The sequence below is a fragment of the Idiotropiscis lumnitzeri genome, chromosome 5, assembly GCF_059441095.1.
Source record: "Idiotropiscis lumnitzeri isolate Australia: NSW breed Sydney's pygmy pipehorse chromosome 5, RoL_Ilum_1.0, whole genome shotgun sequence".
Classification (NCBI taxonomy): domain Eukaryota; kingdom Metazoa; phylum Chordata; class Actinopteri; order Syngnathiformes; family Syngnathidae; genus Idiotropiscis; species Idiotropiscis lumnitzeri.
In genome coordinates this window covers 13,085,848-13,104,186 of record NC_142395.1, presented here as the reverse complement: position 1 = coordinate 13,104,186, position 18,339 = coordinate 13,085,848, and the positions used below count along the sequence as shown (strand labels likewise).

At 44.0% G+C, this 18,339-nt stretch overlaps 1 protein-coding gene across 2 annotated transcripts; it reads left to right on the top strand.

Annotated features, from left to right (window-relative positions):
* The first annotated feature begins 496 nt into the window (after positions 1-496).
* ube2q1 (ubiquitin-conjugating enzyme E2Q family member 1) lies at positions 497-17,843 on the top strand. 2 transcript variants are annotated; one of them, XM_088296943.1, is made up of 14 exons: positions 497-801; positions 986-1,209; positions 1,797-1,901; positions 4,583-4,705; positions 4,783-4,836; positions 4,965-5,105; positions 7,815-7,899; positions 9,683-9,743; positions 9,824-9,914; positions 9,995-10,053; positions 10,376-10,424; positions 10,526-10,621; positions 14,235-14,301; positions 15,516-17,843. In XM_088296943.1, exons 2-14 carry the CDS (start codon positions 1,051-1,053, stop codon positions 15,545-15,547), a joined length of 1,122 nt encoding a protein of 373 aa, XP_088153069.1. In that variant the 5' UTR covers positions 497-801; positions 986-1,050; the 3' UTR covers positions 15,548-17,843. The 2 variants fall into 2 exon arrangements, with proteins under 2 accessions (XP_088153069.1, XP_088153068.1); XM_088296942.1 differs by having other exon boundaries at positions 497-877.
* Positions 17,844-18,339: the final 496 nt, after the last annotated feature.

Sequence of the window (18,339 nt, the reverse complement as noted above, 5' to 3'; positions counted from 1 at the left end):
TTCTTGAATCTGAGATTTGACTTCCTCTCCAGCATCACTGACTAGCAGCAGGGAAGCTGAGTGTGTTTTCCCCCCAATGGAACACACACACTCTCTTAAATAGGGGGACCGCCACCCCAGTCTGCCAATCCAGAGGCACCGTCCCGGATGTCCATGTGACGTTGCAAAGACAGGCCAGTGTTGGTGGAATTGAAGGGGGTCTTAATATTTTTATAGGAAATTGGGGCTAAATTTCCAGTGCTTGCTATTGGATACTTAGAAATTTGAATCCAGCGAAAACTGTACGGGTTGTAACTTCATTTAAGAACAAATAATAAAGTGCCCCACTATTTTTAAATGGTATATTAGAGAGTTCAATGATAACAACCATAAATATATTTTTCTATGAAGCCGTAAAATACAATTTCCACTAAACTTTTGCCGGAGGTCCTACGCGGGAAATGGCGCGGTGGATTGTGGGATGTTGCGGGAACGGCCAGATCGCGGTACGCCATCTTTAAACCCCAACAGAGAGGCCAACTACGCTAACAGTAGATGAACCGGGATGAAAAACACTGTCCCTCCTCCGGCGGATTATTTCCATCCGCAGCGGGGTAGCGGAGCGAACCGTGCGTTCGCCCGCCACTTCGATGAATAACGTGGGCACCGTGCCATGGGAGCGAGCGGACGAGATGAGCGGACGCCGCTTTGGAGCCTTTTAAGACTGTTGTCATCATAGGCGGCCAACAACAATAGACGGAAAGACAACAACAACGGACTAGCATGCTAACGTGCTAAAGGCTAACGTTAGCCGCTACGTCGGTAAAAACATCGAATTGAGATTAACTTGAACCGGACGCTTCCCACGGAAGGCACCGGGTCGTTTGGATTCACACGGGTGGAGACCGAATGACAATTTGTCATCATTGAATTCCAAAATTAAACACGAATACATATATTTTTTGTTTCAGTTTTCACTTTTGTTTTTGCTTGTGGCTTAAACTAGCTCCGAGCTCAAGCCCCGGCTTCTTCTCCCCCTCCCCAAGCCGCCCGGCCGGAGATGCGTGGAAGATGTCGGTGTCGGGGCTGAAGGCCGAACTGAAGTTTTTGGAGTCTATTTTCGACCCAAATCACGAACGATTTCGGATTATCGACTGGAAGCCCGACGAGCTGAGCTGTCAATTCAACGTAACCGGGGAGAAGCTGCTCATTATCCACTGTAACATAACGGTCAGTACGGTAGCGGCGATTGACATGTTTATAGGGGGGTTAGCAGGCAAGCTAAAGTTAGCCAGAAAAAATACTGGTCGAGTAGCAGACTCTGTGCTAATGTAGAGTGCTTATGATACATGGGGAATTTATCAAGATAGACGTGTTTATCCACAAGGGGAAATGCACTTTTAAGAGTCATATACGATGCCCTAGGCACGGTACATTCGATATTCATTCATATCGGATATATAAACAAAGTACGATCCACTATTGAACCATCAACGACTATTCATATATAAGCACACACAGAGCTACTCGAAAGATTGCCACTCGCGTCAGTACCATGGATCAAAGACACATTTTAGATTAGAAACAAAATGTCACTAAAGTGGATACACAGGTAAATTGCTGTCTAGTGGAAGAGATGAAGAGAAACATTCTTTTTTATGGACCAATGCAAATTAATTGCATGATTTCCCATGGCTCACATGTGATCTCTCACATTAGTTTAATGTTTGTTTCTCTGAGATGGCTATATGTAAACTATATAAACACATTAAAAAGCAAGCTATGGACTTAGACTTGCTTTGTTTTCGTGTGGTTAGGAGTCATATCCGTCTACACCGCCGATTTGGTTTGTGGACTCTGACGACCCCAGCTTGGCACAAGTGTTGGAGCGTCTGGAGGATGTGAGAAAAGGCAGCACCTTGGTAAGTGTCACCACCGTATTATGCAGATCAGTTTTGTGTTTTCCCACCGTATCGCATGACTGAGATGAGCATGTTGACTTTAGTACAGCGGCATGGTCGGATGCACCAGGTTTTCAAAATCTTTCAGACTGATGAGCAATAAAATACTCTGCCTTCAGTTTCTCTTTGCAGCTGCGTACCAATTGGCCCTTGGACCGGTAATAGTCCACGGCCTGTTTATTGGGGACCGCTGAGTTGTTGGAGATATAAAAAAAAAAAAAAAAGCAATGATAAAACTTACTGTATCATGGCGTTGTTTGGGAGGTTACAGACACACTTGTCAACAGATAATCAGATTTTTCTGATTTTATACCTACTGTATTCAGTGGAGCATTTTAATAATTTCAGGGGAGTATGTTTAACATTACATCATTGGCGCACCTGTGGAGTTGAGGCCGACATGACAGCGAACAGCAGTGTGGTGGAATATTCCAGTAGAGGTTCGACAGGCAGCCGAGGGCAAACCTCTAAATGTCATATGTCGGGACCATTGTAAACCAAGGATAACCTGCGCCATGCAGACTGCTCCAGCCTTAGGAGTAAGTGTTGCCCTGAAAGCCAATAAATAAGCAAAATTCACAGTTAACCCTTGCATCTTCACTGAACTCAAGTCGAGTGATTAAAGTGTTGCATGATTGGACATTTAATCAGTTGGCTTTCCAATGCCACAGAAATATTAAGTGGCTAACTTACTTGGGTATTGCGTCTGCTTAAACGTGCGCAAGCTTGAATGCGCACGCAAACAGATGTGGAAGCGAATCTACTAACGGAGCGCAACTAGGACCATCTGTCAAACTCACAAAATTGCCTCACAGTTAATTCTGACATTGTTGGAGGGGCATACGCAAATGGATTAATTTAGCATACTCAATGTGATTCATTAGTGGTGAGACAAATAGTGCTGGCTGATTTAAAAAAAAAAAAAGGTTTTGTTTTTGTTCTTAAATAGCGTCTGATGGGCATCTGCAACAGCGCGCAAATGTTGTGCCAGTGTAGCACAGGCAAAAAGAGATGCAGGAGGGGTGAGCCTCTTCGTGCATGTGAACATTTTCGAAATGCTAACAAATGATTGCAGTATATCATTTATTCCGCAATGTAATATTGGAGCTTCTGTGTGATCTAAGAGCTGACTTGGAGCCAGTCACATGACACTATGACAAAAAGTTGTATTTCCTTGTGTCTCGGTCATTTCAGATCACTCTAACAATTGATTTTGGCTTATCGCAGAATGGTTTTCCAGATGTGCAGTTCCGAGTTTTATACATGTTATGCAGGAGGCGCAAATCCAAACGCTCCACACTTGGGACAAGCGATAGCAAACAAAGCATGGCTTTTATGCGGTTACTGACTTCCCCCAAAATAGCTTAATTTTCTGCAACTTGATAATTCGTTTGTTACACTTCCACGAACGCTTCCATTTCCCTCTTTTCAAATGTCATTTTACACTTGGAGTTCTTGCACCATTATTCTGTGATAAAACCTCATCAGTGCTGCCTAATGCACAAAACCCTTTTTTTTCTTGTTGGGTTTTTTATGTGCTAAATTTGGCGGTCTCGACCACTTGTAGACCCGCCGACCCTGACCACCTTCTGTTTGGTATCCGGGTAAATGATTGCTGTCTTAGTATAAATCAACCTTTTGGCATGAACACACCTTAATAAATAATGTAAATTATGTTCATAGATTGACTTTACACTGCATGGTCCAAGTGACACAAATCATTTTTTTGTGATACTATATCCTGTAAAGAGGCACAATTTTGTATGCCGGGGTAAATAGTAAAAGAATGAATGCACTCGTATCTCAATCCATGTGGTATCAAGTCTAATCTAATTTGATTTAAAAAAATCTGACGTGTCAGATACGTGCCAATGCAAATGCAGCGTTAAATCATAGATCAGATATATCATGCATCAAAGTTCTACACTTAACGACAATGTATATACACTCGCGTCTGACCATACCAGACAAATAAACCCATTTTATAAAAGACCAGCGGCAAGTTTTAAACTACAGCAATAGCATAGACAATTAAATATCATTTAAATATTCTGCACAAGCGATGTGTCATCAGAAATTAAGGAGAATAATTGCGGATCATGATGTAATTTTCCATCTTCTTTGGTTGTCTCTGAACTGCGTGGCATGGAATTCCAGGACGCTGGGACATGAATATGAAGTTTAAAACCTGGCACTCGCGTCTTCCTTCCTGTTGTTGTTGTTCAACAAGAATTGTATACATAACACCAACAGCAAGCACTAATGCTGTCTAGTTGTCTAATAAATGGGATGCTGTATGTGGTAAATATTCAGCTTTGCTTGGTTCTGTGTAACAGTTAAGGCAGGTTAATGCCATAAAAATTGTTTTGCCACTTTTGTGAGGTATTTTTTTTAAGTGGCTTCTGCTAGACAACTGTCGATCTTTCTGTGAAACTGATCCCTGTTAATGTTGTTTATAGACAACAGCATTGTGGGTTGGGGAATGCAGAAAAATGTCTTCTTTAACAGATAATAAACCAGGTGATATATTTGGAGCACACCTTGCCTTCCCGGAACCAGAAAAAATCAAGTCCGTGTTTGGCTTATTCAATCATTCAGTAATGTCAACATGTCTTCCCCCTTTGTGCTTTTGTCTTCTCCAGCTGTTGCAGCAGTTAAAGAAGCTGATTTGTGACCTCTGCCGGCTGTACAACCTTCCCCAGCATCCTGATGTAGAGATGTTGGACCAGCCCCTGCCCGCTGGCCCTGTTGGACAAGACCGGAAAGTACGACGGATTCAACATTGCGGTTGCCCTAAAGCCACAAATTAAATTTTTTTAATGACGTGTATGTTTGTGTGTAGCATGGGACAGAGGAGGTCACATCAGAAGAGGAGGAGGAGGAAGAGATGGGAGAGGTAACAATGTTTGTACTAGAACACTTCCTGTTTATAAGACAGAGACTAAAATGGCGGGATTTTCACAATGTACTCATGCCAGTTAACATTTTAAGTGTTATTCACATTTCAACTGCGGCCTCCGACAGGACATTGAGGACCTGGACCACTATGAAATGAAAGAGGAGGAGCCTGTAGAAGGCAAGAAGTCTGAAGACGACGGCATCGAGAAGGAAAATCTGGCCGTCCTGGAGAAGATCAGGAAGAATCAGAGGCAGGACCACTTAAATGTGAGTCAGACATGTTTGGATGTTAACTGAAGATGTGGCGTTTAATAGCCTTTGAATTTTACACACAGAGCAGCGAAAATTGATACCAATGCAACTGGGTTTTCCCACATAATTACATGTAGGGCTGCAGCTATCGAATATTTTGCTATTTGAAATGTCGAAATTTTTCTAAACTGTGCATAGCAGTCCACTATTTTCCTCTCCATAAACATTAGTGAGAATTTAGATAAAACTCTCCCCATAAATTTTGGCCCATAAGACAAACTGTCAAAACCAGAGTACAAATTTTACCAGCCCAAGAGTGTGCATTTGAGTTAGCCTGCCTGGTTTGTTAAAAAGTGATCCATAGGAACAGCAACTGTGTCAAGTTGTCAACATCTAAGTGTGCAGACTCATTTAAGTCTACTGCTTTTGAAAAGTAAACTGTTTGGCTATCGCAAGCGTATGTAGAGTGCTCCTAGCACTGGAGCTTTCGCTGAACGCTGGCAACAGGCACCATTCAAATAATTAAGTCTGATTTATTTATTTTTTTTAGCGCCCTTAATTGCCGATTGAACATTATTTCAGGACGTTGTAGTGTTGTAGTCGATAGCAAGAGTTTGTGACGGCAAACGGCCATAAACAGTTTGGAGGACAAGTCAAGTCAGCTGCTACACAGCGACATGCTTCCGAGTCCAACGTTAAAATAAAAGCGTACCTGGTGTTCATTTACGGTTTTGTTTGGTAAGGTAAGGTTTATTTTGAAGTTGGCCTTCTTCCGCATTGGTGTTGTGTTACGTGTCATGCATACTATAAATAATTGTTGCTGTGGTTAGCTTGACTTTTTCTTAGCATCGTACGCGTAAATAAACGGGACCCCGAGACAGAAGAAATGCCCCCGTTTGTTGAATCTAAAGTATCCAAATTACTCAGTTTCGTTTCAGCCTTAATTAAATGCTGACACTGTCTTGTGTGGCATATCAAATCATTATTTTGCAGGAAGGGTATGAATGTGAAAGTCACTCCCCTGTTTGGTTGTGGCGTACTCTTACCCATAGTGGTCTGTTGAAATATGGAAAATTCACAGATAGACTTCAACCCCTATTTTGCATTGGTGCCATTTATACTGAACAGCGACACAGAAGCAAAGTAAACCAGCGGGTGGAGCTGAAACAGAGGCAGTCAGGAACCTTTGTTAAAGGTTGGACACTGGTGTCTGGTTTGACACGTGACACTCAATTTTCCCACCGCGTCGAGTTGAAAGCAATCTTTGCCGCTTCAACACAACAGTGTCCAGCTCCATGGCAAAAAATTGTGGCTCAGCTTCATCCTCTACTGTGAGCCTGTGTAGTTTGTAGAGCAGCAATATGGAAATGAAGATGGGGGATTATTTATTTATTTTTAATGGGAAGTGCAGAACGAAGACTGTAAAAATTCCTGCTAGTGTCCCGGCACTACAGCTGTACCATGCACACTGTTTTGCTTCTGATATGACCACGGGGGGCAAAAAGTTTGTCTATTTTTTGCAGACTGAGTGTCGCGGGTTTCTTTTCGACCTCCTCCAAAACAAATGGCGTAGCCAGAATATGTGCAACAGTGATGTTTATTGTGCAGCCCTTCCAAAGTGCAACACAGTGAAAAGTCCCCCAAAAGTCCAAAAACCCAAAAAGTGACAATATAGTAATTTACAAAAATAAGGGTGTCTATCTATATATTTACAAAACCACTGAATGGAGTTCAACCACAACTACCATATCAGCTACGTTGCAAAATGCGTCACTGTCTCGCTCTCCAGTACTACCTGCACTGCAGCACCTCTCATTTTCTCTCTTTCCAAACAACTTACTATATATACACGATTCGCCCCTCCCCTTGGGCATCAGCTGACATAATTGTCGCGCGAAACAAACATATTTAAGAAACGCGGAAGCTCCCCCGCTGTTTGGTCTTCCTCTATGTCGTGGCTGTTATCTGCCGCGTCTCGTGACTGGTGAGTTTTCAATTGAACATGCGCGCGTGTATGTGTCCATGTATGCTTCCATTCATAATAAAACTACCAAGTGTGCACCCTCGGTCGCTCTATTAAAACTGTGACTGACGTGGTATTGAAGTGGTGCCAGGTGGGTGCGTATATATTACACGGGATGGGATTGAATGCATCAGTATGGGAATGTGCGGTGCATGCGTGTGCGCAATTGTGTCTCCGGGACCATGCTGTGCTGTGCTGTCCTTATTGACGGAGCTGCTCCGTCACACTGAGTCATAGCAGTTACTGCCGCCATGCTTGTAATACTAGTTGACATTAAGCCTTTGTGAGTGCATGAGCCTTGTTGTGGTGGCCCCGCCAGAATCAGCCCTGTATATTCATGATACGAGTTTGAATGATTATTTAATATTCAGCATCTTTGTACTCTATTATTTAAACGTGAAAGAAAATACTACCTCTGTCTAGTTACTTATTTTGCATGTTATTTTTTTAAATCTAGCAGAATACATAACATCTCAAGCCATTCCTTTTGACTGAATTTAACATGGAAGGGAAAAACATGTGCCCAGTGCGTTTAAAAAAAGGGTCAATGATGGTTGATCAATTTACCTGGATAAAATGCAGAATATTTCAAAAAGCAGCAACAGTTGCCAGTTCGTGTCTGCCTACCCGGTGTCTCTGTTTTTCCCATTATGGATCAGTTAAAACATTTTTCTTTGACTGATTTGCTCAATTACTTTCAGGGGGCCGTCTCTGGTTCTGTGCAAGCATCGGACCGCCTGATGAAGGAACTCCGAGAGATCTACAGGTCTCAGAGTTATAAGACTGGTAAGCTGTTTTGCACCCCGAAAACCAGAATCACACACAAACAAGTGCGAGCACGAACATACACTTACTTGCTGTACCTCTCTTCAATACATTTTCTGCATTCAAGTTAAGCTGTCTGCTCTAGTTCACATGCTGCTCTGTACCATGAATGAGTTTAATACAAAATTTTCAATTAGTTGTGAATTAAAAAAATCTCTGTAGAATCAACGTTGCCTTTGAATATTTCTGAAGGTACACCTGCACTTCTAATGAGATTCTAGTGATGGCCAAATGAAGCTTGATGAATCAATGAAGCTTTGCAGGCGACCTTCATGTTGCTTCATTTTCTCAATGGCGCCATCAAGTGGTCAAAAATAAAGATAAAAGATAAAGATGTCCTTTAATAGTCCCACAATGGGGAAATTTGCAGTGTGGACTAGAATCCTGCTGTACAGTCGCAAATATAGCAGATCAAATCTTGAAATGCTTTAAAGTATTCCGAAAGAAAGTCCTAATATGGCCAAATTAAGCTTCATGACTCATTGTGGCTTTCCAGGCAATTGCTTTGCAAACGATTTTAAGCACTCTTGCTTCATTTGCTCTCTTGCCTCATCAAGCAGTAAGGTATATAAGTATACACAGAATGAAACAAGATCATGGGTTTAACACTGAGGAAATGACCAAAATAGCAGTATTGCAGTTTTAGCAGTAGGTGAGTAGTGCAAATATGCTATAAGTAATAAAAGTAACACAATGCGTACAATGTTTATGAATCGTCTTGTTTGGGTTAGGATTGTCACGTGATTTATTTTTTTGTGTGACACTCACTTTTGTTCAAAAAACTCCAAAATCCCACTTCATTTGGCCCATCACTATGTCATTCAATTCAGAAAAGCGTTATATCAATCTGATGCATTATTATTATGCATTCAATGATATCGTATTCATTTAATCTAAGAGTTAATAATATAGTGAACCCCGATTTATCGTGAGGCATGTTTTCCAAATCGTCTTCTAAAATGTGAAAAAGCATTATGGAAAGGCCAAATAATAAAATTTTTAGTATTTATTTTTAGTTTTGCCACGCCACTGTGTTTCAAGCACATTTCAGTGCAATAAAAAACGCTCCTTACCTCCTTGTCTCCAAAGATGAGAGGTGTGCTTGCTTCTAGCGGTTTGTCACCCCTATGTTGTTGGTTTACTGCAAAAATGAAACATCAAACACAAAAGAGAATTAAACGTTGCATATTTAAACACCAAACCGTTCAACCAAGTCATATAGCTTCATAGAAAGAAAATTTGCTTGCTTTATGGTTTAATGCTCCAACATTACGCAAAAATTAATTGACGGCCAAACAGAAAGTAGCATTTTATGATCATTAGCAACCTTGTAGCAACAACAGCTACTTTATCACACATGGAGCCGCAACACATGCAAAACGAACATATTTAACTGTCCAGGCAACATCTTCTACAACATTCCTAAATTTCATACAAGTGTATATATGTGCACACATTCTTGACTTTAGCATCCAAGGTGAATCACACCTCTTGCATCTCAGCTTTTACCCGTTAGAAATGTGCAAAGTTAAGCACTATGACAAACTTTTTTGTTTTTTAAAAAAGGCAACAAAACATTGAAAAGAAATGGCAGCCTTCCCAAGTTTGTAACTGATTGATTCAAAGCCTTCTTTTGTATGAAGTGTCACCAAAGAAAAAGCAAAACAGCAAATTGGTGGTGGCAGATTTCTTGTTACAGAGAAATTGATTGATAGTTTGTATTTCCTCCATTTTGTATGCTCAGGCATCTATTCGGTGGAGCTGGTCAACGACAGCCTGTACGAGTGGCATGTCAAACTACGGACGTGAGTGAAAATTGTGCAGGAGCATGCCTTTGTTTTAGGAATAAGCTAACTCATGAAGGTCATGTTGCGTTTGTCCATAGTGTGGATCCAGACAGCCCCTTACACAGCGACTTACAAGTCTTAAAAGAAAAGGAAGGAATGGACTACATTTTGCTCAACTTCTCCTACAAAGTGAGTACATGGGAAATTTTGGGCCCAAATTGCAAGCAAAAAAAGGCAAATATTTCAATCGACTGCATTTCCCTCTTCAGGATAATTTCCCTTTTGATCCTCCATTCGTGCGGGTTGTGTCACCTGTGCTGTCTGGGGGGTGAGTTATTAAAAATGTGATTATTTTATGAATTTTTTATAGTAGGTCATCAAGCCGGCCGCCATCCTCAACCCACACAGACAGTCAAACATTTTTTTTTTATGTTGCCAACTGTAATTGACTTTAGGGTCCTGGGACAGTTCGGGCAAGTGGGTTGCACTCCCACTTACAAATGTATAATATCACCCGGATGAAAATTGTGTGAGCTCTGGCAATGGGAATGCTTTCAAATGGCCTTTATGAAAAGTTGAAAGTTTCGCCACCTTTGGCGCAATGTGAGGGTTTACAAATGAATTGAATAACGCTCTTTTGTCCCCTTTAGCTATGTTCTTGGAGGAGGTGCCCTGTGCATGGAGCTTCTCACCAAACAGGTGAATTATCCTTTATATCTTGCTGATTTTGTTGCATTTATTTTTTTTTTTTAATTGAATTAAGACCCTTTATAACTGCGTCCATGCTTTCCTCCGTGCAGGGTTGGAGCAGTGCCTATTCAATTGAGTCTGTCATCATGCAGATCAATGCCACTTTAGTCAAGGGAAAAGCCAGAGTGCAGTTTGGAGCCAATAAAGTAAGTGAGCACAGTACTGTTGCGCAAAATTTTCTCCACACAGCTTTATTCAAAAGACCATTTCATAGGAGCTAATCTCATTGTCAGAATCTCATTATGTATTGAACAGCTGTTACGATACAAATGCATTTTAGTGATGGGCGTAAGAATTTATTAATTGATTTGTTAGAAGTTCTATTGATTGATTAATTGATCAGAATTGAGTCAGAAATGAGTGCACTCCGAGACAGTCAGCTTTGTTAATTGTGAGGGTCCAGACAAAGCACGGCTCACCAAACCCCCTTATGATGCTCAAAATTATTGGACCACGATTTCCCTTGCCCGGACGCGGGTCACCGGGGCCCCCCTCTGGAGCCAGGCCTGGAGATGGGGCTCGTCGGCGAGCGCCTGGTGGCCGGGCCTGCACCCATAGGGCTCGGCCGGGCACAGCTCGAAAAGGCAACGTGGGTCCCCCTTCCCATGGGCTCACCACTTGTGGGAGGGGCCAAATGGGTGGGGTGCAATGTGAGTCGGGCAGCGGCAAGAGGCAGGGACTTTGGCGCTCTGATCCCCGGCTACAGAAACTAGCTCTTGGGACATGGAATGTCACCTCTCTGGCGGGGAAGGAGCCTGAGCTGGTGTGCGAGGCAGAGAAATTCCGACTAGATATAGTCGGGCTCACCTCCACACACAGCTTAGGCTCTGGTACCAGTCCTCTTGAGAGGGGTTGGACACTCTTCCACTCTGGAGTTGCCCAAGGTGAGAGACGCAGAGCAGGTGTGGGCATACTTATTGCCCCCCGGCTTGGCGCCTGTACACTGGGGTTCACCCCAGTGGACGAGAGGGTAGCCTCCCTCCGCCTTAAGGTAGGGGGACGGGTGCTGACTGTTGTTTGTGCTTATGCACCAAACAGCAGTTCAGAGTACCCACCCTTTTTGGAGTCTTTGGAGGGTGTGCTGGCGAGCGTTCCCCCTGGAGACTCCGTCGTTCTGCTGGGGGACTTCAATGCTCACGTGGGTAATGACAGTGAGACCTGGAAGGGCGTGATTGGGAGGAATGGCCCCCCCAATCTGAACCCGAGCGGTGATCTGTTAATAGACTTCTGTGCGCGTCATGGATTGTCGATAACGAACACCATGTTCAAACATAAGGGTGTTCATATGTGCACTTTGCACCAGGACACCCTTGGCCGCAGTTCGATGATCGACTTTGTAGTCGTGTCATCGGATTTGCGGCCGCATGTTTAGGACACTCGGGTGAAGAGAGGGGAGGAGCTGTCAACTGATCACCACCTGGTGGTGAGTTGGCTCCGATGGTGGGGGAAGATGCCGGTCCGACCCGGCAGACCCAAACGTATTGTGAGGGTCCGCCGGGAACGCTCGGCAGAATCCCCTGTCAGAAAGAGTTTCAACTCCCACCTCCGGCAGAACTTTACCCACGTACCGGGGGAGGCGGGTGACATTGAGTCTGAGTGGACCATGTTTCGTGCCTCCATTGTTGAGGCAGCCGATCGAAGCTGTGGACGTAAGGTGGTCGGTGCCTGTCGTGGTGGCAACCCCCGAACCCGCTGGTGGACACCGGCGGTAAGGGATGCTGTCAGGTTGAAGAAGGAGTCCTATCGGGCCTTTCTGGCCTGTGGGACTCCGGAGGCAGCTGACAGGTACCGACTGGTCAAGCGGAATACGGCTTCAGTGGTTGCCGAAACAAAAACTCGGGCGTGGGAGGAGTTCGGTGAGGACATAAAAAACGACTTCCAGACGGCTTCGAAGAAATTCTGGTCCACCATCCGTCGTCTCAGGAGAGGGAAGCAGTGTACCACCAACACTATTTATAGTGGAGATGGGGTGCTGCTGACCTCGACTCGGGACGTTGTGAGTCGGTGGGGAGAATACTTCGAAGACCTCCTCAATTCTACCGATACGCCTTCTTTTGAGGAAGCAGAGCCTGAAGACTCCGTGGGGGACTCACCTATCTCGGGGGCTGAAGTAACCGAGGTGGTTAACAAGCTCCTCGGTGGCAAGGCCCCGGGGGTGGATGAGATCCGCCCGGAGTTCCTTAGGGCTCTGGATGTTGTGGGGCTGTCATGGTTGACACGCCTCTACAACATTGCGTGGGACAGTGCCTCTGGATTGGCAGACCGGGGTGGTGGTCCCCCTTTTTAAGAAGGGGGACCGGAGGGTGTGTTCCAATTATAGAGGAATCACGCTCCTCAGCCTCCCTGGTAAGGTCTACTCAGGGGTACTGGAGAGGACGGACCGTCGGGAGGTTGAATCTCAGATCCAAGAGGAGCAGTGCGGTTTTCGTCCTGGCCGTGGAACAGTGGACCAGCTGTACACGCTCTACAGGGTCCTTGAGGGTGCATAGAAGTTCGCCCAACCAGTCTACATGTGTTTTGTGGACTTGGAGAAGGCGTTCGACCGTGTCCCACGGGGAGTTCTGTGGAGCGTGCTTCGGGAGTATGGGGTACCAAGCCCCTTTATACGGGCAGTTGGGTCCCTGTACCACCGATGTCAGAGTTTGGTCCGGCAGTAAGTCGGATTCGTTTCCAGTGAGGGTTGGACTCCGCCAAGGCTGCCCTTTGTCACCGATTCTGTTCATAACTTTTATGGACAGAATTTCTAGGCGCAGTCAGGGCGATGGGGGGATCCGGTTTGGTGACCTCAGTATTTCATCTCTGCTTTTTGCAGATGATGTGGTACTGTTGGCTTCGTCAAGCCGTAATCTCCAACTCTCATTGGAGCGGTTCGCAGTCGAGTGTGAAGCGGTTGGGATGAAGATCAGCACCTCCAAATCTGAGACCATGGTTCTCAGTTGGAAAAGGTTGGAGTGCCCTCTCCAGGTCGGGAAGGAGATCCTGCCCCAAGTGGAGGAGTTTAAGTATCTTGGGGTCTTGTTTACGAGTGAGGGGAGGATGGAGCGAGAGATCAACAGGCGGATCGGTGCAGCCTCCGCTGTGATGCGGACGCTGTATCGGTCTGTCGTGGTGAAGAGGGAGCTGAGCCAGAAGGCGAAGCTCTCGATTTACCGGTCAATCTTCGTTCCTACCCTCACCTATGGTCACGAGCTGTGGGTCGCGACCGAAAGAACAAGATCTCGGATACAAGCGGCCGAAATGAGTTTCCTCCGCAGGGTGTCTGGGCTCTCTCTTAGAGAAAGGGTGAGAAGCTCAGCCATCCGGGAGGGTCTCAGTGTCGAGCCGCTGCTCCTCCACGTAGAGAGGAGCCAGATGAGGTGTTCAGGATGCCTCCTGGACCCCTCCCTGGTGAGGTGTTCCGGGCATGTCCCACCTGCAGGAGGCCCAGAGGACGACCCAGGACACGCTGGAGAGACTACGTCTCCCGGCTGGCCTGGGAACGCCTGGGCATCCCTTCGGCAGAGCTGGAAGATGTGGCTGGGGAGCGGGAAGTCTGGGCTTCCCTGCTGAAGCTGCTGCCCCCGCGACCCGACCCCGGATAAGCGGCGGATAATGGATGGATGAATTAGAACAGTTCTTTTGTTGTAAAAATAGTCATACTATAGATAATATTCAACACTTACTTTTTTTTAGCTCATAATTGGAAACAGAAGTCTGATGAAGCATCATCATAAATTGTTATTGGCCCAAAGTTTGACCTTAATTCATCCCGCCTTGCAGAACCAGTACAATCTAGCCAGAGCACAGCAGTCCTACAAATCACTGGTCCAGATCCACGAAAAGAACGGTGAGTATACCTTTTGCTTTTTGCTTTTAACCATTTCCTGTGACATTCAAACATGACTGAACTGCTTCCATGCTTCTGTGGATTGAGTTTCTGAACGTAGTTTTCTGTGGCCGCCCACATTAAGTCACAGCACAGACGGCCGAAAATTCTCTCGTCAGAAAGTCTGGCACCAAAACAACATGAGGCGCGTTGGTTTAAATATTTAAAAAAAAAAAAAAAAAAAACTGCTCTCAAATACTATCAGAAGTGGACTTTCCTTGATAGTGGCCGAAATCCGAAGCCAAATCCCTGCAGGAGGTCTGAAGGGTTCTCACGCCACTTCAGCTTTACCAAAGACCCAAAAGGGATATGACGCAAGTTCATGTTCATGACCTTGAAGTGGTTGCTGCAGTCACATGCCATTCACGTCTCTTTGGGGGTGTGTGTCACAACCAGAACGTTTTCATCTCAAAAGGCAAATTAGATGGAGGCATCCGCCCATAGAAAACTTTGTGTACATGACAGAATGAGTTGCTAGGGATACAATGATGGGGAACGGGGGGAGATAATTATTTATGCTCGTATTATAACAATGAGATTATTTTTGCAGTTATTTTCTCGCACATTTAATGACTCTTGTTGTAGTAATAATTTATATTCTATTCCATATTATTATTACAAACCTTTTCCCTCATGTTACAATTTTACTCTTGTAATATTAGGACTGCTGCTAATGTATGAAAAAAATAAATCAACATTTTTTTCTATTACAACTTCACGCATAAAGTAGATTTTTTTTCACAATAGTTTTCCTGCATGCTCACTTTTTACTCGCGATATTATTACTTCACGCTTGTATCATGATGTCTTCCTCTTTAAACTTTTTTTGCCCCAGAATATTTTGACTTTATTCTCATAATATTGACTTTTATTTTCCCCATAAAATAAATAAATAAAACTTGGTTTTCATAATCTTTTGTCTTGCCGTAAAATCTTTCATCACAATGTTCCAACTTTTATTACTTTGTTTCCCATTTTTTGTGGGTAGCAATACAAAATGTTACTCAATGTCCTCACTCAGACCTCATCTTAATGCAGCTTTTGATGTTTTCTCTTATATTTATTAATTAATTCACCAGTATTTATTTATTTTTGGTCTGCGTGACCGCAGTCATGCAGGAACTGTGATCAAAACATGCCCATGTACTGAGCTGTTGTTGCTTTTTTTCCTCCAGGATGGTACACACCCCCAAAGGAGGATGGCTAAAGAAAATTTTTTTTCTCTTTCCTGCACTAGATTTATTTTCCTTGCGACCAATTTTTTTCCTTTTTTTTTTTTTTTTTGCGCAAAAGATTTTGAAAGGTTTGTGAACTCCAAGCCAAAAATTCCTCATTCAGTGACCGACCAACCAGAAACAAGCACATAAGCAAATGCAACCCACCCCTGCTTTGGACGTTGATCCTGATGGAAATATTTATCTCCCGATGGAAACGGTGAACTAAATCATACCGCTGGCATCGCCCATCACTGAAGCTCCTTATTAATGGGACGCTGCCTATTTGGCAGCAGAACCTGCCTCGGCCCCCCACCACCATGGCGGTTCTCAACATCTCTACGGGCCTTCCTAGTATGGCGAGCCAGCTTGCGTTTGGACATCTTTTCAAAGCCTGAAGGCCTCAGATGAAGACAACATAGACACCTTTGCTTTGTCACCTCGAGCCCGGTGTCGAGAATTCTACAAAGAAAAATGCACCGGACAGGTCGGCATGGGCTCCCACTGTAACCTAGTTGATTTTAACGCCACAGTGTAAACATGTACATTTGTATTTCTGCAAGAGGATGTTTATAATGTAACCCCGTCCCGGCCCTTTGAGACTGTACACTCGTGTGGGCCGCGACTATCAACAGCAGCTTCCCTCTTACAATGAAGAAGTTGCGACACGGATGCTCTTGCATAAGGAAACTAAAGTATGCCATATTCTTATGTAAGACTAATGACTACTGCATTTCTTTTCCTTTTTACTATTAATTTGTCGTCCGGGTGACAATAGCCTCTTTTACACAGAAAGCCTGAAATGAATTTGCCACAACAGAAGATGAGACATTAAACGGGAAAATTTCTCCGTTTTCAACCTGGCACCTTCTGTCCCGAAGTCTCATGATACCTTTTGGTATGCCACTTCTATCACGGCTCTGTTCCTACCTCCGAAAGCCGAAAATGACAGAATTGTCATCCCCACCTTTCCGTGTCGGTGCTGTTCCTCCTGAACAGCGATACATGGCGGGAAAATGCTGGCTTTTGCAGGCAGTGTAAAAGGGACCATTGGCCCCTTTTGTTTGATTGTGTCTGTTTATCACAGCTGTCACTGGCATTCCTGAGGGTTTTGGCGATTCTTTTTCTTTTTTTGGTCATTCCTCTAACCGGATGAACCTCAGTCAGGCTATGCAGCGAATTGTCATTTAATTGGCCCACTTAGTTCTCACAAGCCGCACGGGACGTCTGAAGGTGGGAAACAAAAGTGACCTTCCAAGTCGTCCTAGATGGTGTAGATTGTGTTCCTCAACTCGCAGCAATAGTCTGAACTTTGCACCTCACTACGATCATCACGGGAACTCCTTTCGCGCCTGCTATGTCAAGTGATTCCTATTCCGTTTTCATTCCATGAACACTTTATTTTAAAGTAGGATGTTCTAAAATACAGCATAGGGACCGTCATCATGAGGTGTGTTCACACTTTAGTTTGGCCTGAGACCAACACAAACGCCATCTGTGTGAATCAACCAGGGCACTGTTTGTCTTTTGGTGATGAAACGAGCGCGCCAAACTATAAGTGTGAACACGACCTTAATTCTAAAATACTGCAACACATCAGCTGCCTGATTGTCACGAGGTGGACATTTTTTCCACAACAGCATAGACGAAATCAGTGTTCATGTTGGCATCCTGTGGGGAGGGTGGGCGCAAACTCAGGAATACATCCCACAAACGTAGCGAAGGTTCTTCAACATGCACATCCTAATCATTGTTGTGCATGTGAATATATCCCAACTCCTCAAAGTTACTGAACGGCAAAGCGACGCCTTCTCTTTATTGACAATTTCATTGACCTTTTCATCGCATTCTGGCCAATAATAATTATGATGTTTCAATTCACGGTCAAAGGCGACGTCATTAACAGAGCAACTATTGCGTCTTGGCACTTGGTGGTGATTTTGTGTGGAACCAAGTTTGATAAAGTTACCAATTCCAATCCATCATCTTAACCTTTTACATTTCTGTTGATTGTTGACCCCGAGTCTGATGTGCACTGACAGCAGCTCCCCCTTAGGCCCACAATTCCCAAAACGGATGGCAATCCAAAATCGGAACTGTTGCCGGATTACGTTCCGCTCAAGCGCGATTGTCCCTTGGCTTCTTAAGTTATGCACTGGCTAGCATGCTTTGCTTTTGGTTCCGCGTTTTGTTTTTTGTTTTGTTACCCCCATTGCAAGGGTGAATTTGACCATGTAAAATAATTTGTAAACTTGCATCAAGTTTATGAATAAAGAATTTTATGAAATATCCCTGCGCTCTTTCATTATTCATTGTTTATTGTTTATAGATGACCTTGCTTAATAGATTAGTCTAACTCATCGACTTAAGATGTGGTCGACAAATCAATTTTTAGCACCTTAATACATTTTTAGATGTCACACATGAGGGCTCTTTTAGTGTGTGGTGTACTTGAGATGACCAATACTGCACACGATACAAATATTTTGTCTCCAACAAAAGTGGGTCTCTTCCGCAACAGCCAAAGAATGACCAGGATGTAAAGAAACCTTCAGTCTCTTATATAATATTTCTCTGGGTTGCACTGCTTCGAGTGTATGTGAATGTTTTTGAGTCCATTCAGCTTTCACCTTCTACATGCTGTCATGTCAGAATCAGTAGTGCTGGTACACTTAAACATTATTCGAAACCAATCAATCAGATTTCCAATTTACCTAAATGGGCCAGCTTGCTTGCTCAAAACAACGTCAGCATTTTTCCATCTCTTGATGGTTGGTCAGAGCAT